General features: G+C 47.1%; 4 protein-coding genes and 4 non-coding genes across 8 annotated transcripts; 6 read left to right on the forward strand and 2 right to left on the reverse strand.

Annotated features, from left to right (window-relative positions):
• The first annotated feature begins 31 nt into the window (after positions 1-31).
• RPL7A (ribosomal protein L7a) lies at positions 32-3795 on the forward strand. Its single transcript, XM_021543553.3, has 8 exons — positions 32-72; positions 571-691; positions 955-1104; positions 1800-1940; positions 2272-2351; positions 2672-2802; positions 3158-3227; positions 3637-3795. Exons 1-8 carry the CDS (start codon positions 70-72, stop codon positions 3739-3741), a joined length of 801 nt encoding a protein of 266 aa, XP_021399228.1. The 5' UTR covers positions 32-69; the 3' UTR covers positions 3742-3795.
• LOC116184247 (small nucleolar RNA SNORD24) lies at positions 814-886 on the forward strand. Its single transcript, XR_004149006.2, has one exon. It is a non-coding gene; the product is annotated as a small nucleolar RNA SNORD24 (small nucleolar RNA).
• Positions 1663-1726, forward strand: LOC116184249 (small nucleolar RNA SNORD24). Its single transcript, XR_004149007.1, has one exon. It is a non-coding gene; the product is annotated as a small nucleolar RNA SNORD24 (small nucleolar RNA).
• Positions 2040-2117, forward strand: LOC116184246 (small nucleolar RNA SNORD36). Its single transcript, XR_004149005.1, has one exon. It is a non-coding gene; the product is annotated as a small nucleolar RNA SNORD36 (small nucleolar RNA).
• On the forward strand, positions 2530-2603 carry LOC116184240 (small nucleolar RNA SNORD36). Its single transcript, XR_004148999.1, has one exon. It is a non-coding gene; the product is annotated as a small nucleolar RNA SNORD36 (small nucleolar RNA).
• Positions 3796-4299: 504 nt separating the features above from the next.
• Positions 4300-9480, reverse strand: SURF1 (SURF1 cytochrome c oxidase assembly factor). The gene is made up of 9 exons (XM_077787900.1): positions 9391-9480; positions 8250-8331; positions 8003-8130; positions 7568-7650; positions 6629-6820; positions 6062-6134; positions 5525-5687; positions 4913-4994; positions 4300-4689 (listed from the first exon to the last, which is right to left on the reverse strand). The coding sequence occupies exons 1-9, from the start codon at positions 9478-9480 to the stop codon at positions 4623-4625; spliced, it is 960 nt and encodes a 319-aa protein (XP_077644026.1). The 3' UTR covers positions 4300-4622.
• Positions 9481-9520: 40 nt separating this feature from the next.
• On the forward strand, positions 9521-12644 carry SURF2 (surfeit 2). Its single transcript, XM_021543556.3, has 6 exons — positions 9521-9630; positions 10152-10306; positions 10522-10625; positions 11036-11227; positions 11765-11916; positions 12546-12644. The coding sequence occupies exons 1-6, from the start codon at positions 9550-9552 to the stop codon at positions 12627-12629; spliced, it is 768 nt and encodes a 255-aa protein (XP_021399231.1). The 5' UTR covers positions 9521-9549; the 3' UTR covers positions 12630-12644.
• A 267-nt stretch (positions 12645-12911) lies between these two features.
• On the reverse strand, positions 12912-25893 carry SURF4 (surfeit 4). Its single transcript, XM_021543555.2, has 6 exons — positions 25777-25893; positions 18714-18900; positions 17761-17837; positions 17123-17166; positions 16036-16222; positions 12912-15795 (listed from the first exon to the last, which is right to left on the reverse strand). The coding sequence occupies exons 1-6, from the start codon at positions 25822-25824 to the stop codon at positions 15529-15531; spliced, it is 810 nt and encodes a 269-aa protein (XP_021399230.1). The 5' UTR covers positions 25825-25893; the 3' UTR covers positions 12912-15528.
• Between the last annotated feature and the right edge of the window lie 83 nt (positions 25894-25976).

Genomic DNA, 25976 nt, shown 5'->3' on the forward strand with positions numbered 1-25976 from the left:
TCGCGAGATCTCGCGCGCCGTAAGATCTCCCGGCATGCCCCGCTCCGCCTTTCTCTCCCGCCGCCCAAGATGGTGAGTGACGGCAGCAGCGCCGGGGATGTGGGGCTATCCGCCGCCATCCGCGGCCGCCCGCTGTCATCCGCCGCCGCCGATGGGCCGCGGCAGCGCCGTGAGGGTGCTGGGCTGGCGGGGGAGGCGGTGGAGCGGTGCCCGATTTGCGGTGATGGGGGGGGGAAGGCCGCGTATGGGCCTGGCAGTGCGGGCCCGGAGGCTGCGGCTGCTGCCGGCTCGGGCGTTCCCGGGGTACGTCGGGTTCTGGTGGTCCGTAACGCGCCGTGGGGGTATCGGCTGCTCTCGGGGAAGAGATCATCACGCTCGTTTTAATCCTGTTCCCTCTCGGGGTCCTTGTAAGTGTAAAGCGAAGAATTTCCTCTCTCTCTGGGCGAGCATGGGAGGCCAGGCTGGTGAAGTGCTTGGGAAAATTAACGCATTTCTTTGGTGGGCTGGTAAATTTTCCAAACACGCAAGTTTTGGAGGCAAAAGAAGGCAGAGTGTTTTTCTTGTTTGCAGCCGAAAGGAAAGAAGGCCAAGGGCAAGAAGGTGGCACCGGCCCCTGCTGTAGTCAAGAAGCAGGAGGCCAAGAAGGTTGTCAATCCCCTCTTTGAGAAGAGGCCCAAGAACTTTGGCATCGGTGAGTAAGTGGATATTTTGGGATAGTTGCTCCCATGATTTTTCTTGTTCAATGAACAGATGTCGAAGTTATAAACATTAAAAACCACTGCAGAGTTTGTGCAGTGCTGTTTTTGTACGAGGCGCAGATGATGTGAAAGAATATTTGCTATCTGAGTGGTTGTGCTGACACTTCACCACCAAGATCACTGATGCTCCTGCGGCCTTGCCGTGCTGCTGCTCTGGATTTGGGGCAGCCCTGAGCTAAAGGCTGTGTTTTTTTAGGACAGGATATCCAGCCCAAGCGTGACCTCACCCGGTTTGTGAAATGGCCACGCTACATTCGGCTGCAGCGCCAGAGGTCCATCCTCTACAAACGCCTAAAGGTGCCTCCTGCCATTAACCAGTTCACCCAGGCCTTGGACCGCCAGACAGGTGAGGATGTGCCCCACAAGGTTCTCTTGGCTTGGGTTGTAAATGGGATGTGCCTCAGAAAAGGGGAGATAAACCAAAATGAGCCTTAACAAAGGTAAGCTGGGCTGTGTCTGCAGAAGTGATTTAGGGAGGCTTTGATAGTGACCAGGGTGGTGTCAAAATCAGTTTGCTGGCTTCAACCTTAGATTGCTGCTGTGTACCCTGAAAAGGGATACAGAAAATACCCAAGTTTTATTTACTGACCCAAACCCTGCATTAAATCTTAACTGTGATTCCATTCTTCCAGCTTGATGTCCCCACAGTGATATAAACAGATTGCTTGAGACATCTATGGGAGTGCAGGTTTTAGGGGAAAACTGGCACTGAAGGAAGAAGGGATTTAGTGGTCTCCTGTGAATGCAAAAAACTTTGGACTTGTGTAGAATAACTTCCTCCTCATGGATGCTCCTTGCTTTAAAAGATCCACACTGTGGGGGTGCACAGGCATTTCCTCATCCAGTCAAGGAGCTCTCAGTGCCATCAGAGCTGCATGTAAATGGGTGCTCCTCTCTTGGACTGTGCAGATGATGATCATTTTTTGCTGTGAAAAAAAGTGATGACAACCACCAAGATCGCTGATGCACTGCATTATTTTTTTAAGAAAGAACACGTAGATTTTCAGGTCATGCAACTAATTAGCAGGTGTTCTCTTCCAGCCACGCAGCTTCTGAAGCTGGCACACAAATACAGGCCTGAAAGTAAGCAAGAGAAGAAGCAGAGGCTACTGGCTCGTGCCGAGCAGAAAGCTGCAGGGAAGGGAGATGCTCCAACCAAGCGGCCACCAGTCCTCCGAGCAGGTAACTTTGTACCTGAGCTGATGGAATATGAGAGTGTGGCACTTTGTGAGAGGGAAAACTGATGGAAGAGTTGTTCCTTCGACCAGCCTGGACAAGCTATGGCAATGATGTTATGAATTTCTTCACCTGAGCTCAAAGTGAAGAGCAAAATAGACGAGCTTTTTAACCCTGAGCTTTAGCAAATTGTCCATGAAATGCCTTTGTGCCACTGATGTGAGAAGTTTTTGTAACTTCCATAGTGATGCTGTGCTGTGGAATCAGAGTTGGCTTGCAAGAAAGCTCTGAAAATGGACTGAGAGGAATCAAAGCTTATCTAGAATTTGTTTTTCAGGTATTAATACTGTCACAACTCTGGTGGAGAACAAGAAAGCTCAGCTTGTTGTTATTGCCCACGATGTAGACCCTATTGAGGTGAGCATGTTACAGGCTACCTGTGTAACTTCTGCTGGGGTCAGAAGTGTTTTTAAGGGGAAAATGGAATTCAGGACAATCTACATGAAGGAGAATGCACAAAAAAAATACACATTTGCCAGAACTGGTTGCTTGTGCATGTTTGTAATTGTCCTGGTTGGACAGTGAGGCTGGGCCCTTGCAATGATGTTTTGAATTTCTTCACCTGAAGCAGCAGTGAAGAGCAAAACGAGCTTTTTAACACTGAGCAATTGGCACAGCCCAGGCTGACAGCCAGCACAAAGGGATGTTCTCCTCAATAACTCAGCACTCCCTTTCAGCTGGTGGTTTTCCTGCCAGCCCTGTGCCGCAAGATGGGAGTTCCCTACTGCATCATCAAGGGCAAAGCCAGGCTGGGCAGGCTGGTCCACAGGAAGACCTGCACCTCTGTGGCCTTCACCCAGGTTAACCCGTAAGTGTTCTGGGAGCTCACCTGATTGTCTTGTGGAGAAAGCAAAGTGCCCTAAGAACAGACTCTAGGGCAGGTGGGTAGCAAACTTGGGTCTCTCTGAAATAGTAACATTTAAATACCACCTTGTAGTGTCTGTTAAAAATGTCTATCAAATCCTGAAGGTGCAGATTATTTTGGTTTACCAAAAGGGTGCTTACTCAAAATGTGCACTCCTCAGATTTTAGAGGGTTAACCCTTTATAAGTGATGCTTTGCTTAACCTGAAAAGTTGGGTTGTCACTAGAAGCTCTAAAATTCGATGGCAAAATATTTATGGAAAATCAAGTCTCTAAAGGAACTAAAACTGTCATCAACAGGGAGGATAAAGGAGCCCTTGCAAAGCTGGTGGAGGCTGTCAAGACCAACTACAATGACAGATATGATGAGGTAATATTCTCTGTGCTGCTGGCCTTTTTACACTGTTAACATTCCCAGAAGAAAGAAATGGGACATAATATCAGTTTACACTTGGCTGTGTTACACCTAGTTTTGCTTACAGTGTATCCAGATTCTTTATCTGATGGGGTAACATGTGAAAGCAGTGACCAGATTAGAAGGAAACAACAGCTTCTGCTACCTAAATTCCATATCCCAAGTCCAGAAGTTAAGGCTTTGCTGAATCCAATATCCCTCATTGGGAAAGACTTTAAACTTTTCTCTTTGCTGCCCCAAAATGTAGTGGAATGCTTGAAATGTGCAGGACTTTTTAGCTGAGGGAGCTCTTCCCCTTGTGCAGAATTGAGTGCCACAGTGGGAGATGGAATGAGGTCTCTAACTTGTTGTCCCTTCCTTGCAGATCCGTCGTCACTGGGGCGGGAATGTCCTGGGTCCAAAATCGGTGGCTCGCATTGCGAAGCTGGAAAAAGCAAAGGCTAAAGAGCTGGCTACAAAGCTGGGCTGAAGATGTACTGCATTGCACCGTGTTTTCTGTACATAATAAACCCCAGCTGTTCCAGTGGTCTCTGTTCATGAGAGTGTTCAAGGCACAGTGGCATTGCTGTGCCTTCCATCCAGTGACAGACAGAATAGTGTTGGGCAGAAACGGCTGCACAGCGCTGGTTATTACTTACCTTGGAATAGAATAAGGAACACTTCCTTAATTACTAGTTCTGTGTAGTATCTCAGTTGAATGCATAGCCCAGCAGCTCAGCTGCACATGGGATTTTGAAGCTGATGGGGCTGGGCTACTTCTGGCTTTTAAGCCTGGCTTGGTTTTGCAAATCTAAATTGCCTCTTGGCAGTGAGGGCACGCTGAGGGGGGAACAATCAAGACTCTCCTCAGTGCTGACTTGGTCTGGTGGCACTGTGGAGGCTACCAAGGCTCCAGCTGTGGTAGTTGCTTGTTCTTGCCAGCCCTCATCCTCTTGCAAAACCCTGGGCTGCCTTCCCCACCTGAGTGTCCACAGTAACCTCTAATTGAGGTTTAGTGCTGTTCCATGGAAGATGCATGATGCAAGTGTCACAAGGCAAAGACCTGGAGGTCTTTATTTATTCTGAAACTTCTGTGAGCCATTCCTGACTTCAGGGAGGCCTACTTGAACAACCAACCATGTTAGAAAAATGTATTCTTGTGATTACTATTGAAGTTCAGTGCTCCCAAGCTGCAGCCAAATCACAGTGGTGGGAGCTCAGTTTGCAGGGATTGCTTAAAGTCTATTTGCAGCTTGATAATGTTTGTTGAAACTGCTTCGGAATTCCAGGTGCTTCAGTTATTTATGACTGATCAGGCTCCTGTCATCCATAAAAGTGTTCTTGACTGTAGCACAAAGATGTTTCTTCCCCTCACACGGGTAGCTTCTGTATAAATTTCTTATACCACAGGAAGGAAGTTGCAGCACACAAACCATACCTGTGAGAGAAAATCACACGTTGGCACCTTTCCAGGGTGGACTGGGCCTCCCTAAGACAGCTGCAATAACCAAGTCAAACCACCTGGCACAAGCTACTTAGGTTCAAAGTGGGCTTTTGTAGCTCAGGAGCTCCTCCAGGCATTCCAGAGCAGCTCGGGCAGGGCTCCCAGGCAGGCTGATCCCTTACCAGGTGATAATGTACTGCTTGTGCTCATTCCTTACCAGGTGACAATGTACTGCATGTGCTCGTTCCGCAGGCTCACCCTGGTCTGGCCCCCGATGGGCCCCCCTGGGACTGTGCTTCCTGTGGGGACAACACAGCCAAGTTAAATCCTTATCTGCACAGTGTGGAGCTGCACTGTGTGTAAGAGGGGAAGAAGGTGATTAATCTGAAGGATAACCTGCTTTCCCTCAGGCAGTGGTGTTCCCAACTTCACAGAATCCCAGAATAGCTTGGGTTGGAAAGACCTTAAAGCTTATCTCATTCTACCCCCTGCCATTAGCAGGGACACTTTCCTCTAGACCAAGCCCTGTCCAACCTGGCCTGGAACACTTCCAAGGATCCAGGGGCAGCCACTGCTGCTCTAGGCCACCTGTGCCAGGGCCTCCCCACCCTCACAGGGAAGAATTCCTTCCCAATATCCCATCTAACCCTGCCCCCTGGCAGTTTGAAGCCACTCCCTCTTGTGTTATCTTTGTTGCTCCTGACAAAAGTCCTTCTCCAGCTCTCTAGCTTCCAAAACAGTGGGCTGGCAGAACACAGGAAGAGAACTGAGGGAAAGGGAGGGAGAGTGATGTAATTTGGATATGGGGCTGGGTTATTCTGTGACTTACTGAAATCTGCATCAATGAAGATGGGCTCAGCACCAGTCACCCTGGCCATGGCCTCCAGGTCCCGGTAATGCCAGCGGTTTTTTTCAATGTTATTTTCAGGCACAAAAGGTTTCCTTTTTTCTGTTAGTCTCACCACCCCTGTGAGATCAATCTCATCTTCAATCTGAGGAGGAGTGCAGAAATAAATGTTTCAAGATTGATTTTATATTCTGATACATCAAGTTCATCAAGGAAAATGTGGCACCTGAAAGGTCTGAGCATAAATGAAGTGGTTCCCTGCAGTGGCGCAGTGCTGTAACACAGCAGGGAAAAAAGAACAAGAACAGCTCCTTGTTCATAAACCACATTATTTACTTAACAAAAAGGTGGGAAACAAAGATTTATTGTCTTTGGAAAGTGCAATGACTAATTAAATCATGTATGTTGAATCAGTATATCAATGCTGAACATAGCTCCTGCCTTTCTGGGTTAGTGATGGTGCCTCTGGGTAACCAAGGGGCACAAAGTAACACCCCCCATTCCCTGGATCCCCCTTACCTGTCCCTTCAGCCTGGTCTCTGGGTTCAATTTATTCCTGGGCACAAATCCTCGGTTGACTAAAATTGTGACCCTAGAGTTACATAAAGAAGCACTGCTCAGGAGTGAAAGGGAATTTATTCCTGCTGCTGCCTAGAACTAAAGACCAATGAAAGAAGCAACCCACATATTTGCTGTCACTTTTGCTGTCACCTGAGTGCACATTATAAAGGAATTTAAATTTAATTTCACACTGAGCCTCAGCGATGTCACAGACAGAGATGCCTTTTAAGGCAGGGAAATAGAGGTTTGATATTAGGAAGAAGTGTTTTACGGAAAGGGTGATAAAGTTCTGGGGAGCTGGTGGAGTCACCATTCCTGGATGTGTTTAAAAACAGACTGGATGTGGCACTGGGTGCCATGGTTTAGTTGAGGTGTTGGGACATGGACTGGACTCGATCTCTAAGGTCTCTTCCAACCTGGTCATTCTGTGAATTCTGTGAGTGATAGATACAAACCCAACCACCAGGATTCAGATTTTCCAAGGAGAAGTGAGTGCTCCCACGGAGCAGGACTCTCCTAACTCACCCGAGCTCTGTGCAGTAGAAGGGGGTGACGACGTTGGCTCCGTTCTCCGGGCGGGATGTGATCCTCCCGGCTTCCCGCGCTTCCCGCTCGGGGTCCAGCAGCGAGCGGGGCAGGATGTAGAGCTCCTTGGAGTGGTCAAAGCGCCCTCTGACCTGCACAGGTCTGTACTCCAACTCCTTCAGTTCCATGGGGCTGCATGGAACAAGAGGAAAACAAAATTATGGCTGTGCTAGGTGAATTCAATCAGGAGATTTTATTGTGGGATTCTCCTTTTTCCTAATGGTTTGCTCTGCATGGAGCCTGTTGGCACACAGAGAGAGAAGACAAACAGCTCATGGAATATGGCTTAATATATTTCAACTATCCCAGAGAATGAATTAGAGATGATCAGGAGCATGCAGGGAAAAGCTCTTTTCCACAGTATCACAGAGCAGGTGGCCTCACTGGCTGTGCATCCAGCCATGAGAAGTTTCTTTCCCATCCCAGATCATGAAATCCAACAACTGAGCCCTTCTGAGGGCTGTGCCAGGTGACCAAGTGACCTTAAAAAATCTCTCTCACATCTGACACAACTGTTCCACAAGTAGGGCAGGGCCTGCTGTTGCTCCAAGACTCCCTGTTGCAGTAAAAATTCTTTGGGATACCACAGACACCCAAGTCCTCTTTCCCCAGCAGGATTAAAAATGCTATGAATTACATCCCACATTCTCCTGAACAGAGATTCATCCTTCCCCATGCATTTAGGGGAACTGACATATCCTTTTACTAAAAATAAAAAAATTATCAGGATCTCTTTCTAATTTGCTGACACATCCCAATTTCCATTGCATCCCTTCATTTTCATGCAGGTCAGTTCAGCACAAGCTCATTAGTTCATGGTCCATATAAAATATTCCCAGTCAGTGCTCTGTAGACAACAAACCATCCCTGTTTCCATACTCTAATGTCAGAGGGATGGGATCTGCTTGGATTCTTGATGCCAGCTGTGCAATCAAATCTAATTTCCACTTGCGCCGCTGAACCTGGAAATAAAAAACACAAAATGCACTCCTTAGGGTAGAACAGAGCAACATACCAAGCCCAGCAAGCCTTAAAATCTTGGTCATAATTTTCTCATCAGACCTGGCCAAATCAGGGTAATTTGAGATATGAAAATAGAGGCTACTGAATTTGAGGAAATATTTATGCTATAATAAAAGTGTAAAAAAAAAAAAACTTCCTTTAAAGATTTACAAGAGGACACTTGGAAAACAGAAATGTAAAATAACAGCAAATCGTTAAACCTGCCTGTTGTATGAGCTAGATCAAACAGATGGAAAAACTTGACAGTCCTCAAGTGCTCATTTTTTGAAAAAATGAAATATTTATTTGTACCTGCCATGTGCCAAGACCAAACGTGGTCAGAGGGACAAGGAGAAGGCCCCACTTCAGCAAGGTATCCTCTCCAGATGTGCCAGCAGCTGCTGTAGAACTTTGTGGTCTGCAGAACCTCAAACAAGCATCTACAGAAAACCAGAAAGAGAAACAGGATTCAGAGAAGAGATGCTAAATTCCTGCAAGAAATATTACATCTTGGTGCTAGGGTGAAACAGGGCAGAAGCCCAAACAAATATTTTCTTACCTTTAGTCTTTTGAACCAGACCAGAACCTCCTTTAGTTAGAGGGCATCCAAAAACTGTTCTTCTGATCAAGCACTGTGATACCTACACAGAATAAGAAAGATCCTTTGCAATGTTGCTGCTTTATAAAACTTGTATTTAGGTGATATCAATGATTGATGAGTATGTGAAACATTGTTTATCCATTGATTTAAGTCTCAAATGAGCAACTGCCTGTGAAACACTATGGGTTGGGCTATAATTTAAATGAAACAAGATAAAATTTCTGTTACAGAGCTGCCTACAGCAGAGCAATGAAATTCCATCCATGCTATCAGCAAACACACAAGAGCTTTATCTATTCCTGACAGAAACAAAGGGCTATAGGGGACAGGATCAGGGGACAGGACAAAGGGATGGGATGAGGGAATGGCATGAAGAGACAGGATCGAGGGACTGGATCAGGATGAGGGGACAGGATGAGAGAACTGGATCAGGGGACAGAATGAGGAGACTGGATCAGGGGACAGGACAAATAGGATGAAGAGACAGGATCAAGGAACAGGATCAGGATGAGTGGACAGGATGAGGAAACTGGATAAGGGAACTGGATCAAGGGACTGGATGAGGAGACTGGATCAGGGGACAGGATGACTGGACATGATCAGCGGACAGGACAAAGGGATGGGATGAGGGAATAGGATGAAGAGACAGAATCAAAGGACAGGATCTGGATGAGGGGAGAGGATGAGAGACATGAATAAGGGAGTGGATGAGGAGAGTGGATCAGGACAAGGATGAGGGGTCAGGATCAGAGGACAGGATCAGGGAACTGAATCGGGACAGGATGAGGGGACGGGATCAAAGGGCTGGGTCAGGGAACTGAATCGGGACAGGATGAGGGGACGGGATGAGGGGACGGAATGAGGGGACGGGATGAGGGGACGGGATGAGGGGACGGGCTGGAAGGGCCAGATCAGGGAACTGAATCTGGACAGGATGAGGGGACGGGATGAGGGGACAGGATCAGGGAACTGAATCGGGACAGGATGAGGGGACGGACTGAAAGGACCGGATCAGGACACTGATTCGGGACAGGATAATGAGACAGGATGAAGGGACAGAATGAGGGGACGGGCTGGAAGGGCCGGATCAGCGGCTTACCCGCCCGGGCCCCGCTGCCCCGAGCCCGCCCCGGGCCCGGCGCTCCCTCAGCAGCCGGGGCGCCGCCCGCAGCAGCGGCAGCGCGGCCATGGCAGCCCCGGCCCGGCCCCGCCCCGCCCGGCCCGGAACGGGAAGCGCGGCCGGGCCCGGCCCCTCGCCATGGCCGAGCCGGAGCTGCCCGAGGCGGAGCGGCTGTTCCTGAGGCAGCACCCGCTGCTCAGCCCCGCGGGGCCCGGCAAGGTGCGGCCGTGTGAGGGCTGGGGGGCACCGTGAGGCTCCTGAGGGGATGGGGCCGCCCCGCCGAGCGGCACCGCGTGGTACCGGCGGGCCCGAGGGGCTTGTGCAGCGCTGGAAGGGCGAGGAGCGGAGCGCTGCTGTGCCCTGGGCTGGGCACGGGAAGGATGATCAGACACGGGAAGGGGCTGCCCGGGGTGTGGTGAAGGCACGGGAAGGATGATCAGACACTGGAAGGGGCTGCCCGGGGTGTGGTGAAGGCACGGGAAGGGCGGTCAGACACTGGAAGGGGCTGCCCGGGGTGTGGTGAAGGCACGGGAAGGATGATCAGACACTGGAAGAGGTTGCCCGGGGTGTGGTGCAGCCCCCATGCCTGCAGAAGCACTGCGTGCCGCGGCGTGGTTGGCAAGGTGGGGATCGGCCGTGGGTTGGACCCGATGGTCTCAGCAGGTTCTTTCCATCCGGATGGATTCTGAGATTCGGTGGGTTAAACCCCTGTGTTTCCTGACCATTAATGTTGTTTTCAGGTGAGGTGCAGGCTGACAGGACATGAGCTGCCCTGTCGCCTGTCGGAGCTGAAGGCTTACACCAGCGGAAAGAAGTACCAGCGGCTCACCAAGGCAGCCAAAGAGTTCGACTATGGCACATTTGAGCCCCACATTGTGCCCAGCACGAAGAATTTGTACGTATTTTCCCTCCTGTGTTGTGCTTTACACTTTGTTCAATCTCAGACATAAAGGCTTTACAAAGTTCTTAGGTATTTATGAATTTGGGGAGACTGGGAAAGGCTTTATAAAGTATTTATCAACTTTGAGCAACTTGCAGTGCTTGTAACTGAAAAGTTCTGGAGTCACAGCGCACTTTAACTCTGTTGCTGGTCCTTTCTGTGTCTGTCAGACACCAGCTGTTCTGCAAGCTCACCCTCAGACACATCAACAAGCTTCCAGAGCACGTCCTGCGTCATGTCCAAGGGAAACGTTACCAGAAGGCCCTGAAAACGTGTAAGTAGCTTTTCTGAAGCTGTACCAGGCAGCATGTCTTTCCCAAGCTGTTGAGGTTCCAGTGGATCTCTCTGAAGTGGGTGGCACAGCTTTGTTTAAATTGATAGCAGTGTGTTACTGTGTCCTCCTCAGCTAGGAAGGAAGGTCTCAGATGTAGGGAGCAATTGGCTTCTAGCAAATACCTTGGAACAGCCTTCCTTAAGAGAATCAGCTCTGAAACTCCCCCAGGGAGTGTGATTCATGTGTCCAGCACAATCTGTGTTAACATCTTCCCTGGTCCATAGTGTTGCTGTAGATGTATATTTGGAGCATGCTGGACTTTTGAGTTGCATTTCCTACAAGCTTGAGCTGGGAATGGAAGGACTCAGGGGCTGGGCAGCTGGTCAGTGCTGCCTGATCTTCTCTCTTAGATGAGGAATGCCAGAGGGAAGGAGTGGAGTACGTCCCTGCCTGCCTGAGGCAGAAGAAGCAGCGGGCACAGCACCCTGATGACCAAATGAACGGGAGCAGGCAGCCTCACAGGAAAGAGGAGTTCTGGGAGCCAAAGTCCAGCGAGGAGGATGGAGAGGAGACAGATGACAGCATGAGTGACCTGTACCCACGTGAGTGAGAACCTTGGTGTCATCCATGGCCTCAAGGGAGTTGCTTGGTTAATTGTCTCTTGGTTTCGTTACACTGCTGCTTGATGCTGGTGTGCCAGAGGCACCTGACTTCATCCAGTTGGGAGTCCTTGGGTTTTAGAAAAGCTTACCACCACCAAATAAGAAATAGTCAATGCTAATAACAAGTTGGATCATGCAAGGTGTGAGGGAAGGGATATGAGATCTGCTGGGATTTGCTGTTTTAGAAATCTCCACTTTCCTTGTTTTCTCAGCAAATCCTGGACAGAAGGTGGTCAGGCCGTTCTGCTTAGATCTGGAGGTGCAAATCCATCTTGATGCAGGAGCAGAGGTGTAACATTTGGCACCACCTGTGCTGAATAGAAAGCACTAAGGCACATTTCCAATAAAACACCAGCGTGTTTATTTCCCAAGTATTTCAGTAGTGACACGTGGTGACTGAAAGCAGCTTTAAAGCAAAGCGAGGGGAGGCAGAGCCTGCGTGCACAGGGAACTGATTTTGAGCTGAATCTTTTTTAGCTGCGCTCTTCCCAGAAAAAAACCCATCAGCTCCAGAGCCCACAAAGGGCAGCGATGACTTCGTGACAGACAGCGAGGACGACGGGGTCAAGCAGAACGGAGAGCACGGGGCAAGGAAGGACAGCAGCAGAGCAGCTGGCAAGAGAGGAAAGGTGGGAGTCATCCCACTGCCTGTGCAGCTGGGATCCCAGCCCGTAGGTGTGCCAGCTATTCCTGTCTGGGAACCAGCAGAAGGTGCAAAGCTGTTCAGAATAGATTTTTCCCTGTGTGCCAGACAGTGACTTGCATCCCGAGGTGTGAATTCCTGCCAGGCAATATTTATCCTGGCTGGGGTAGTGAGGGATGTTCCTGCCTGTACAAAGAGCTCATCTAGGGTGGGATCCTGCCCCACACCATTGTGGAAGGAAAGCTGATGTGTATCCTGTGGATACTGTAATTGTTCTCAAAATATCCAAAAAATTAAACTTTTGCAGTCACAGAGTCTCTCTAGACCATTTTTCTGCTACTTTTGAGGCACTACCTTACTTTATAAAAAATGTGTCAAATTAAAAAGTTAGGGCTGGATAAAGTTTGGATTCATTGCTGCAGGGAGCCTGTCAGTTTGTACCTAATGAAACCATCAGAAAGGGCTGCTGAGCTGCAGGATCCTGGCTTCATGAGCAGACTTGGGCTCATTCTGGCTCCTGAAGGAGATCACACTCAGTTTCTGTTTAAGCTGTCTCAGGCAAGGCTTGATCTGGATGTTGGAAATAAGCTGATTGACTTTTTTTTTTCTCTACAGAAACAGACAGGCCCTTTAAAGAAGAAATTCAAGAGCCATCACCGAAAACCCAAAAACTTCAAGAAAGCAACAAATGGGAAATAAATTCTATGATAAATACCTGGACTGAAGCATGTTGTGTAACAATTCCAGTGGGAGCCCAGGATGGAGTATCTGCCCATTCCAGTTAACTGTGACAGGTGTGGAGGGGAATAATGGGGTGGAGTTAAGTTGCATTCCAAAAGCTTCAAGTCAGCATCACACTGAGGGAAGGATGTCTGCTGCAGTCAAGTCCAGATAGCTCAGTTTTTTCCAGAAAGTTGGTTTTTGTTAGGCAGGAAAGCACAGCAGCTCAGTGGTGGAGTATCACCACCCACACACGCCAAGTGGATACAAAGATGCCATTGTTTTATTTTGATTGTTTTCAAAAATCAAAACATTTTCAAACACAACTAAGGTACAAAATACAGCATAAAATGAGAATTTATATTTTTTTTTTTCCACATAGAAAGCAAAAATATATTCAGAATGAATTCCAGAACACTTTGCAGAGCCAATTGGTAGCTGACATCCTGCTTGTGAGAGCTTCTCAGCCATGGGGAGAGGTCACTGAATTTCTGGGAGATGCACAAGTACAGCAGTGTATGTAGGAAACCAGAATCTTCTGCATCAGGACTCACAGTTAATAAGTCTGCACGTTGTGCTGCCTAGAAGTAATGGGTAATGCCCTCCACCTAACTGTGCCCCTGGAATACTGAAGTATTCCTGCTGCAGGGGACAGTAAGTTCCTTTTCTAGGGTCTTTTGTTGGAAAAGGGACTTGATTTTCGCAGAGGAAACTGGTCAATATTTCAGACTAGTCTGTCATCCAGCTCCTTAGTTACACAGGACACAAGGAAGTTGAGAAAGACAAGGGGCTGCTTGCAGGAGCAGTTTCTGTCATTTATAAATACTATGAACATCAACAGCAGTTCAGGTATCTGAGAGTGGCTGCCTTGATCAGTCTAGAACCGTTGTAAGACCTGCAGTGAAACAGTTAAAGCCTCCTGTGCTGCAGATCTGTGACTGAAAGGACCAGTTTGTTTAGCTAGGAAGAGACACGCACATGGAACACGTGAAGTCAAGACTTTTCTTGCAAAACTTGCTTGAAAAGAAAGCCATCAGTGACCTGACCTTAATGCTGAATTCCCCTCCCATCAGTCTGGACATGGGGATTGGATTACATGATCTCCAGAGCTCCTTTCCAACCCTAACTATTCTGGCATAGCAACTGGCTTCCTCCAGCAGCAGCACATCTTGCCCTTACAGAGGCTATGATTCCCTTAAGATGATGAAATCACTGGTTTAACTTAACAGTGCTCTTCTATTTTTCATAAGTTCTTTCAGCCCAGTTTTCTCTCCTAAAAAGCAACTGTTTAACTGAACTGTCCAGGTGAGTGTCCTTATCAGGAGCTCCCACTGGAGATGTTCAGCTGAATTCCTCCTTGAACAAAGATCTGAGCATCTTCCTCAGGGGAGGCAGCAGAGCAAGGAATCAGTTTAATGGTAGGAAGCTGGTAGGGCTCATGCTGTCTAGAATTCCTCCACAACCTAGTATATCAGGTTCACACCTATTTGACTAAGAGAGGACAAAAGGCCTCCCTGAGCAGCACTAAGCAAGGTCATGGCACAGAGGTCGTGGCACTGAGAAGCCAAACGGGGCCTTCCTCTCCTCACCCTCCCGAGTTCCTCCTAGGGAAGGCCCATCCTTGGCTGCTTCTCCACTGCCCAGGCTTTGCACTCACATTCCTCAGCTATAACCGTTTGCAGAGCTGGCAACAGGGGCCACTTCCACATTTCCACATCCTGCACAGCTCAGGGTGCTCTGAGGTGGCACAGGAGGGGCTGTCCTGGAGACCTCAGCAGCCCAGCTCTTCAGTCAGCTCGGACTCTTACAGCCAAGAGACTGACAGAAGTGAATCTAAGAAGCAAAGACTACAGATTAGGAGATTGACTGCTCTCACCTGGCAAGTACTGAATGCACAGAAAAGGGGAGTTTCTGTCATTCTCAAGACATTTTCACCATTAACCTGCAATTCAAATATAAATTTGGGGCATATATGGATGGAAGCTGGTTAATAGCAGAAAGGAGTTTTTATTATGGAACCTGCAGCACAACTTGGCTCCCTTCTTGGGAATTCAGGAGGGGCAACTTTTGGGGAAAGAATGCAGAATAAAGAATTCTTTTGGCACAGAATTTTCACAGAATCTAACATTCTGTCTCTTCAGGATTATTTCCCCCAGTTCCTTTAAATCTGATTAGCAATACAGGATTCATGATTAACAATACAGGATTTCCCCTTGTTCCCCTCAAAGGCAGAACTGGGACATGTTAGAAAACCCTTCCCTTTTCTCACCCAGAAAGGGGTACAACTACTTCCAGGGTTTTCTTTTTGCCTTCTGTTCTGGAGCAGGAAATACCCTTCCCTGCTGAACAAAAGGGAATTACAGGCCTCTGAGCAGCAAAATAACAGTGACTTTCTAGGTTTTCTTTTTTGCTGCTTTCCACCTTGATAAGCAATGCTATAACCAGCCATGGAACTCCTTATGCACAAGACAGTTTTGATAAGGGCAAGAAAGGGGATCCACTTTTTTAGTTATAGCTACAATCCAACACCACACTGAATGATCCAGCTGTATCTGCTCACCTTTCTGCAAATTTTAACACATTGCTGATATTCCAGACAGCAACTGTTCTACTGCAATTCACTGAAGCATCAGCAAAATGCAGGTTCCTTGGGTTAGTTCCAAATCTAGGAAGTTAGAATAAGCCTAGGCAACATTCCTTGAAGAAATAGGATTTCATCTATCGTATTACTGGTGCCACAGTAAATCAAATTCAAAACATCTGTGCCTTTTATAGGAAGGGGGCATGTACGTGTAAAATGCTGGCAGTTTTTGTTGAATCCATAGAGAATCAGTTCTGGACTTAGTACAGTATGTCCCAAGAAGTGTTGCTATTCCTGTTACCACTCTTTTTTCTTCTCATCCATGGAGACTCCACCAGGACCCAGTGCAACCACGAGGAGGAGCCCTCCAATGACAGACATGGTCTGGAAGAAATCGTATTTGAGGAAGTCGTGCATGGGCTTGTAGGCTGGGACGGTCCAGAAGGCATTGAAGTAGATGTTGATGCCAAACAGCCAGATGACCAGAGTCAAGGCAGCCAGCTTAGTCTTGAAGCCAATTGCCACCAAGATAATCAAGGCTGTGCCCACAATGTTCTGCAGAATCTGCAAGGAAAAAAGCCATGAAAAAGGCCATGTACTTACACTGTGTTTAAATAGATACACCACCATCAGAGCAGAGCTTGGATAAGTTTAGTTGTCATGGCATAGATAACCTAGTAATATTTTCTGAAGTATTAATTTTACTTATAAATTTCAATAGCATTGAGCAGATCCTGCAGCCCACCTGGGCACTGGTGCTACGTTCTAGTTGCTCAACTCATACTTTAATGCTGGGATACTTACAGAAAAGAAGTTCATGTCAAAGTGTAGCAGTGTCATGAACATGAGGACGAGCAGCACACGTCCCCCCAACTGCATGTACTGCTTTGGGGAGCTCTCCCTCATGGTGGGGACACCAGCAAACATGCTCTTCCCCTCTGAGCGGGACTCAGCCAGAAGCAGCAGCAAGCCTCCCCCAAGGGCAAGATTCCTACACAAATGGGGGAAAAGGAAAAGAAAAAAAAGCAATTTAGTACAGCCTGCACTGATCTATATCTGTAAAGTCTTATCTGATAATTTCAGTAAGGATTCTCTCTATGTGAGAGTGAGGAGTGACTGGCTCTGTGTTAGACTTCCCAGCCCCAGCAGCACCGAGCACACCCAGGATTTGTGGGAACACAGCCTGCCAGGGAAGTCCAGCACCCACCACTCAGGCACAGTTGCTTCAGGGGCTGTTACAACACGAATTTCGTTGTGTTCAAGTTATTCTGTACCTCAGGTTTAGCCATATATGCCAAAGTAGTTCAGAGGTTGCTTTGAGAAAACAGAGCAGCAGCACTGCTGAAAAGTTACACATTGACAGGGCTGTAGTAAGCCCGGAGTGGAGCTCTTGTGCTGCCTCCCCTCAGAGGGGTGCAAAGGCAACACCCAGCCATCACTCAGGGCCTGACAGGAAAGCTCAGGTTTATAATCTTGTCTTCTCCTTAGGGAAGGTGTTAAGAGGTTTAAAACCCTAGAAACCACTCCAGCGACCACATGCTGTAGTTTCCTCAGAAAATGGCTTCAGTCATGCAGAAGCAGAGTTGTTATTTCAGCCATTTAGGAAATAAAAGCAACTCTGATCAAGTGTAGAAAGTTGAGCTCTCAGCCAGGTTAGCAGAGAAGCACTTAGATCCTAGTGGGTTAGGATTATTCTTTCCCTTCCTGAGCCTGCTGCCTACAGTTTAACACAGATTCTCCTGCTTTTTTCAGGAGATGTCATTTCTTCTTTAATGTAAATGCATCACTTGTAAAATCTTTCTAGTAAATACTATGTAGAAATGTCACTTCCTCTGCCACCAAGTGTCAGTTTTCATTCTGTTTCCATAAAAACTTCCAGAAGCAGGCCTACCTCATCAAGAACTTCAGGTCCCATAGAATGCTGTATGCAATAGTCTAGGCAAAGAATAAAAGAAGTTAAAACACCATATAAATGACACTGAAGTTCTGAATTTCTGTTACAATCCCAAGTCTGTGCCAGCCACAGCAGAATTTGATTATAAATACAATATAGTGAGGGAAACAAGGTAATTACATCAGTGTGGTCCAGTGAGTCTGTGTAACACAGGGATAGGAAGCCAGAATTTGATTTGTGCTTTAGGGCCCCCAAAACTCCCTGGTTTTGTAGGGCAAGAATGCTACTAGATAGGATCCTTTGTGATGGGAACACAACTGAAGGCCAAAGCAACTGCAAGTTCCACATTTGGCTCATTAACTGACATCCACGTTAAATTGCCAGTTACTTCTGCTAAATTGGTCAAGGTCAAGTATTGAATGAATGTCTCCAAGCTGACTAATTGCAATTACATCTATTGGGCACATCAGGAGAACAGAAACAGCAAAATAGTTCAATGCCATCAAGGACTGGCACTAAGCCAGGGTGGAGAAAAATTCCAGGGTTGCAAGTTATATTTAAACATGTTGGGAGTAGTGGGGCTAAGAGAGATTGAAAGGTACAGTTTAGAAGGGATGAAGATTTAAGCCTTTTACCTGTAATGCTATAATTCCAAACAGTCCAAAGCAGGCATATTGCACAAAGTTCCTACTCAGCACCAGGATACAGCCACCTGAGTTGGGGAAATTGAACACAGTTACACTTGGAAAATCTCCTGCAGGAATGCTACCTTGGATTTTCCTTTTTCTTTTGTGAGATAGCTGTTAGGGCAATCATGCTGTATTCCTTTTCCTTGAAAGGATAAAACCCAGAACATTTCTAAAGTCTTCCATCAGAAAGCACTGACAGCCTTTGTCACTTTGACACGAGTACTGGCAACTGCATTAAATTAAGGTGACCCTCTACACAAAATAGTGAGGGCAAAAAATCTAAATCCAGACACAAGCTAAGGAATTGGCAATCAGGAACAGTAAATCAGGGACATAATATAAACAGAACAGGATTTTTCCTGTCTCCATTTCTGACCTGAGCCTGAGCCCACCCAGCACACACATAGCAGTGCACTCCTGGGATTATTTTGAGTCCTGGGCTTTGGAAATATTTCCGACACAAGCACCTCACTCAGGCTTAATGCACCCTCTCCTGGGTAAGAATTTGCCTTGGAGATGAATGCCCATAAAAAAAAGAGGCCGAGAAAGTCTCAACATTGCCCCATTTAAGAGAAAAGGAGTATTTAATTTAGAGAACTCTGGGTGTAGTTTGTAGTTATGGATGCATGTACAGAACTGAAACCAGACTGTCCTGATGAATTCTTGGTGTCTCTGACTCAGAGGTAGTGTGTCACAAGAAACTCTCTACAGCTGCTTCCAGGAAAGGCTGAAGCAGATCAATTCAGAGTTCTTTTCATTCAGCCCATGTAGTACTATCAGTTCCGAGCTGTCAGGAGCTATCAGGAAATCAGTGAGGCATCCCACGCTGCCAGGATTAACAGGGCTGCAGCCACGCTGGAGTGCTCTGCCTGCACTTGAACAACCCCAGAGCCACTTACTCAGCTGCCCGAAGAGGTTTAGGAACACAAAGATAGAGGCCAGGAAGTAGCCACAGTTCCACGTGCCATCGATGTAGTCCCTCTGTTCACTCCACTGGAACCACATGCGGATGCCATCCTCCAGGAAGGTGCTGATCAGGCACAGCCGGGCCACGTGGGGCAGGTACTGCTTGGTCACCCTCAGGAACTGCAGGGACACACAGGGCATTAGCAGGGGAGGCAGGGAAAGGGACACTACAGGGATAACACAGCCCTGCTCTCTGCAGACTGAGGTCAGCAGTTCTCATGCACTCAGGGTCACCAACATCCAGAGAGAAAGTGGGACTTGGATTTAAGGAAATCCTTCTTCACCCACTGGGAGCAGCATGGGAAACCTGTTGTCATCCTCCACTGGACTAGAGTTGGAAAAAAGCAGAATCCAGCAGCACATTTTTGTGTAACAAGAACTGTGCTTTGATGGAGCTCTCGTTAATGAAGGCTGACCTTGGTTTTAGTTTCTCTATCTGAGGGTTTCATGTTACAGCTCAGCTATCAGATAGCCCAGAGCTGAAAGGGCAATCCTGCTCCCACCCATGTGCTCAGGCACTCAGCACCCTGGAACAACCCGGATTCAGGGAGCCAGGCTGACAGAAGACAAGTTCTGTACAAATTAAAAAAACATTACTAAATTGTTTGCCAAGCTTGTTCCCTCCAACAGCTCAGTGCAAACAAAGCACATGTACTCGAGCAGCAGCAGATCTCAATTCCATGTAACCACTGCATGGAACTGCACCCTCTGTCCTCTCTAGGCAGGTTTTACTTCCATTCAAAGGAGCATCTTCTGCAGAAAGGAAACAGAGGTTTATAGCCACACTTCAATGCAGTGGTTAAAAGGAAATGATATAATCATGCAACAGGTGCTGAGCTTTAGTGTTTGGGAATGGAAGACATATCTGGGCCAACTTCATCTTGCAGGCTCCTAGACCAGCTTGCTCTACAATTACAACAATAAAATCAACAAATATAAAATTGCTAGAGTCTACAAGGTTGTGTTCTATAGGGCTGTGGAGTGGGTTAGGACAAGTATTTAATTGTCATCCTATTTTCTAAGCAGCATTGGTTATTACTTAATTGAGACTTCCAGGAGGAAGGAGACAAAAGCCACTTCTGACAGTTTATTCCTGCCAGCAGCAATCAGTCAATACTAAAGCCTATGCAAATGACAAGCCTAGCTCACTGTGCAACTACAGATTATCACAAGAAAAAAAATCAGCAAACATCCTTAATAGTCAATTAAATAGTTAATATTGGAACAAACTGCACTGTCGTCCTGTATCCAGAGTCTAAGGGTCAAAATTCACCTTAATCAAGTGCATTTTAAGTGCAGCTGTACTCTGCCTCCTGAAGGCTGCCACTTCAGGCTTTTTAAAGCCATGTCAACAGTTGGATGAATGAGTCAGAAGAGAATTTCTGATCTTTGTCACTCACTGAACGAGACACACATCTTGGTTTACAGCTTTCCTCCCTCCTGGGTTTCACTGTGAGGCTGAGGAAACTTGCTGAGGAATACTAAGAATAAAGTTCTTACAAAGCAGAAGTCATTTGTAAGACACAGAACAAACACCTCTGGTCTAGAAAGAAATGAAAGGTGACAAGTGCTGGGAATCTGTAAAGAAAGGATAAAGACAGAGCTGTGGAAAGGCTGAAAAAAGCAGCAAATAGTAGAGAACATCTTCCTCCAAGCCTCATCTTTGCTGTTTAGAAGTGGGAGCTGACCTCATTTTCCCCTTCCCTGGAGCACGAACAGCACAGGTGAAGGATCCAAGAAGACATTTAACATTTACCTGTTCTCTTGGCACACAGAGGGAATTTAACACTGGCCATTAAACACTAGTGCACACATCCAATCGGCTCCAGACAAGTCAGAGAGGCTGCAGCCCATGGCAGATCCAGTGCTAAGCAACCTCACAGCACACACAGCTCCTGGAGCTGCACTCAAATTGAAACCTCTGTACACAGCAAACTCAAATAAGCTTCAGAAACAGCCTGTGGGAACAAAAAGCCAAGCCAAAGGAACCAGGAGATCCAGAGAGAAAGGAAGAGAACACCTACACCACGACTACAGGAAGAGAATGTAACAGGCATCAAGTGATCTCACAATTAGAGGATCTGGGTGTAAATCACTGGAGTAATTTAACTAAAGATGGAATAAATGACAAGAAACATGAGAGCTCCAGCAGTGGGACTCAATGAATAGCACCAATCACCCTGGGTTTGGCCCTGTACAGCACCAGCACTGTGTGCTCAAAAGCTGCACCCTGAGCCCACTTCCTTTAAGATTCACACAGATAAAGTGGCACACATGGGAATATTGCAGTCTGATATCTGCAGCTAAGAAATGGGACCTGAAACACACCCTGCACTGAGCACAGCACATCCAAATCCAAACCCACTGATGGAGCTGGCAGCATTAAACTCACAACATCAAATAACTGCACGGCTTTTTCTGCTCTGGGCTTTGCATCAACTGCTCTACACATGTCCTGTCTCCTTGGAAGAGGTGAAGCATTATGAGAAAAGACAAGAAAATTCTAAATAAAACTATTTTAAAGAAGAACAGCTGGTTCTGTGTTGGTAGCCAAGTCACTGACATACACCAAAAGGGCTTTGTGTTGCCACTTCCCCCTCTAATGGGATTAGAAAGGCAAAGATAGAATTAAATGCTCCTTTAAGTTTAACAACCAAAGATGTACAAGAAGATCCAGGGATCCCTTAATCAAAGTTCTGCTCAATCCCCCATTTTTCTAAAGGAGGACTGAAATTTTCAAACCTATAAATGCCTGACCAAAAGAGAGGCAATAAAGTGATTCATTTGGATCATTTCATCACATTTGCTGAAAGTCCACCCTATTTTGATAAAAGTGCATATACCATGGTACAATTACAGGTATTGTAAGTCCAATAAATGGACATGAGTTGGGAATTTTTGCAGATATGTTCTGTCCAGGCACAAAACCTTTTCCTGTGTATTCCTGAATCAGGGAAGTTCTGATTATGGTGAGGAACAGCACACTGCTCATCTATATGGAAACCCTCCTGAGCTGCACAGCATTATTAGTCTAGAGCTTCTGATAAGGCATATCCCAAATATCCTGAACACTTTTAAGGGATTGTTTTAGAGAACAAATTCCTCCAGCAGCCTGGGACATTCCTGGAAAAGGATGCTCAATCCAAAAAGAAAAAAAAAATCACTTTCTTTCACTGGCTTGGATACATTCACTCAAAGAGATCCACCCCAAAATCAGGCACAGCAAAACCCATCACATTCATTAGCCCAGTGCATACAAAATACTATAAAAAAACTGGGAATAGGCTTTCCCATTTATTTCCAAAGGCAGGAAGAGGGCTCTGACCCACTAGAGCATTGCCAGCAATATTAATTAGGTTTTTAATTGCAGGAAGATTTCTCAATGCTTTTCCCTTACGAAGTGTGCTTTATACCAATTCCCTTTTCCAAAAGGCTATTTATTAATGAAACCTTTAAAATGGTACTTTTAGTAATTTATTGCATTTTACTATAATTCTTCATGGGAATTTCCTCAGCCTAACCAGAACAAGCTACTTGGCTTATAATGATAAACAATCAGTGCTCTGCCATGATAAAGTTCTAGAGAATATTTTCAAATTTAGTTTTTTTAATCTGACTAAGTTCAGACTAACAATGAAATGTTTTCTTCTCCCTTCCATTTTTTGGAAAATAGGATATCGAGGACAAGAAATAATGGGTTGAAACTGAAATGTAAGTTAGAAATTAGGGACAAATTCCTTCCTGTGAGTGTGGGGGGGCCCCAGCACAGGTTGCCAGAGAAGTTGTGGCTGTTCCATCCCTGGAAGTGCCCAAGGCCAGGTTGGACAGGGCTTGGAGCAACCTGGGATAATGGAAAGTCCCTACTCATGGCAGGGGTGGAACAAAATGGGCTTTAAGGTCCCTTCCAACCCAAATGGTTCTGTGCTTTTGTATAAGAATTACCTGGACAAGATACATCAGCATTTATCTTGAAAAACAAATTAAACTCCCCCAGTCTGGCTCTCCCTGCAGCCCTCTCACTGCTGTGCAATGACTCAATAGTCTCCTCGCATTTTTGTTCATGAATCTTTTTTTGAACAGCAGAAATACCAAGCACCCACATTCCTAAGGATTTATTCCTAAAGATTATTACAGACATTAGGAATGTTGCCTGAGATCTGCTCCCTCTTAGGAAGGGATTACAAAGGAGAGACAATCCTAAACACTCTGTGCAGGCCTCAGTTACAGCTATTGGTGGCTGCACTGAAGGAGGTGCCAAGTAATGTTTTAACAAAAATCACTAAAAATTGGCTTAATTTCTGAGTATGTAAATTACTGAGTTAGTAACACTGGGCTGGTGTTGGTGTCTCCTCCACTGCAATTCTTACAGTTCAGAGCAGCCTATTACCAGCAATCTCACCCTAGGATTGCACCTCACTCGACCTAAACATGGAGATAACGGAACCAAGTGAAAAAAAAAAAATCCTCAATTTTTTCTCCTGCCAGTTCAGCTCTCCAGTTCAATGACAAAAGTGCTGGTGAGAGAGAAAAGGGGAATGTAGCCTTGGGAGAAGTAGGGCAAGCCCTTTCACTGACAACAGGCTGTCTGGCAAGCTTAGCTGCCTGTAAGACAGTGCACTAGTTCACCTCTGGATTAAGAGCCACTACTACTGCTGAGTATCTTGGCATCTAGGGCATAATTTGTTAATTCAAAGGGAAATTACAGTATCTGAGAAAAACTAAGCTTTACTGCTTGAATTTAAGGAACAGATTATTCTTGCTTTTGTAAGAGACATTCAGGATTTCCTGATAAGCCATGGAATTAGCTCTAACATTCTCCCACAGGGGTTCTATGCTACAGAAATTAAGACTCATTATGTGTTGAGCACTAATAGAGAGAGTGGAAAAAGCAAGAACATCACTGAGAATGCATTCAGCTCCCAGATCAGCCATTGTCCAGCCTCCACCAGGGGAGTTTCAACACAATTTCAGCCCAAACATTCCAAGTATTTTTTTTCATCCAAGATGAACTAACAGCTCCTGTAATGCCAAGTGTTAACTGCACAATATATACCAAAGGTTAGTGTTTAGCAAGTCACTCCCACATTGGTGTGACACTGAGCTTTAGCAGCACAGACAGCACTGAAAGGTTCTGATTGAGCTACCAGTCAGAATTATCACAGGAATTATTACTCAGAACACCATAAAAATTCTTTTTCAATCTGATGGTAAGAGGAGCAAAACTCTAAATTCTGCAGCTTAAACACAGGACTCATCTTTAAACAGGATGTGGCCAAGCACAAGTAAATTTGTGCCATTTAAAACTCACTTCAGGAGGAGGCAAACTACATTTAAGCTGGACAAAAGAGCTTTCAGCAGAGTGAAAAAAGGGGTGTTAAGAACATCTAGAAATAACCCCACAGGAATAAATAGAGAGGTGTTATAAAAAGGTCAGGACAAGCATAGCAAATTTTGGCAAGTAATGTGAACACTGCAGTGATGGTTTACTTTCTCTTCTAAAAGGAGCAAGAGGACAAGGTAAACAGAGAATGACCAAGATAATCCAGATATCCCTTCAACTGAGTATTCCACACACTACAAGAAGCTCTGTCTCTAAATCAAGTTTTCCTTCTTCCATCTGGAGGTGGGGAGGAAGTGCAGAACAGGTTTTCCCAGTGAAATCAGTGAAAGAGACAGAGGCAGCACAGCCCCCTCAGAGCTGTGACGTGTTATTGTGCAGCACACAACTCACACTAAATCACAGTGGTTGTAGAACCAGGCAGAATCAGATTTTCCAGCCAATTTGCTGAATATGATTACTTGCAGCCTCTTATTGTCGATTAGATGAATCACCATGACTGTGAAGATCTTTGCAACACCATCCCCAGCAGAACAGCTACTTACACTCAAAATATTCCTGTTGTCAGACATTGTAAGAGATCACAAACTTCTATTTAACAGAGAAATCACTCGGGCCTCCACTGAAATAAATGTAAGAAGGTTTACAAGACAACATCAGCTTGTTTGCTTTCCTTTTGCCCCAGTCCTGAGCACAGAACCACGGTGCTGACCAACCTTTTTCAGTTTGGCCTTCCAGACATGGATCAGGGTTCCATGAAATCACAGAACGGTTTGGGTTGGAAAGAGCCTAAAGCTCATCTTGCTCCAAACCCCTGCCATGGGCAGGGACACCATCCACTAGCCCAGTTTGCTCCAAGCCCTGTCCAGCCTGGCCTTGAACATTTCCAGGGACCCAGGGGCTGCCACAGCTTCTCTGGGCACCCTGTGCCAGGGCCTGCCCACCCTCACAGGGAGGAATTTCTCCCTAATATCCCATCTAACCCTGCCAGCTTGGATAACCTGGTCAATCTCCCATCCCTGCCAGCTCACACCGGCTCCGCACACCCTCTGTGCCTTCTCCACCAGCCGGGACGGCTCCTGCTGTCCTTCCACTGAATCCCTGCCGAGAGAAGCCCTGTCCCCAAGGAGAACTGGCTGCGGGGGAGCCTCGGGCGCTCACCCCAGGGCAGGGGCGGCCGCTGGGCCTGAGGCGGTGGGAGCCGGGCTCGGGCTGCCCTCGGAGACAACTTACAGGAAAGATGGAAACAGACTACTTCCACCAGCAGGAAGTGGGAAGGTAAAGTAGAATGGCTAAAAATCAAAAGAGAGTTAACTTAGGCTGGGTACTGGGAAGGAATTCTCTATGGGGCCGTGGCACAGACTGCCCATGGAAGAAGCAGCGGCTGCTCCTGGATCCCTGGCAGTGCCCAAAGCCAGGCTGGACGCAGCCTGGAGCACCCTGGGCTCGTGGAAGGTGCCCACGGCACGGCTTGAACGAGACGATCTTTAGGCCCCCTTCCAGCCCAAACCACTGCACGGCTCTGTAATCCCACAAACCCGCGGCCCCGAGGCGGCAGCGCCATCCCGGCCTGCCTCAGCCGGGCCCCTCAGCGTGGCCCCGGCGCACAAAGCCCGCCGGGCAGGGGCGGGAGGGGGGGAAGGCGGGCGGGCACGCACCTGGTCGGCGAAGTCCTCGGCGGTGTTCATAATGTCGCTGTGGCCCATGGCGGGGCCCGGGCTGGCTCGGGCGGGCGGGGCGGTGGCGGGGCCGGGCCGCGCTCGGTGCAGGCGCTGCCACGTCGGACGGGCCGGGCCTTGCGGGCGCCGCCGCGCCGGCGCGCGGGGGGCGGGGCCGCCGCCGGGACACGCCCACCGGA

The sequence above is a fragment of the Lonchura striata genome, chromosome 22 (genome assembly GCF_046129695.1).
Source record: "Lonchura striata isolate bLonStr1 chromosome 22, bLonStr1.mat, whole genome shotgun sequence".
NCBI classification, from domain to species: domain Eukaryota; kingdom Metazoa; phylum Chordata; class Aves; order Passeriformes; family Estrildidae; genus Lonchura; species Lonchura striata.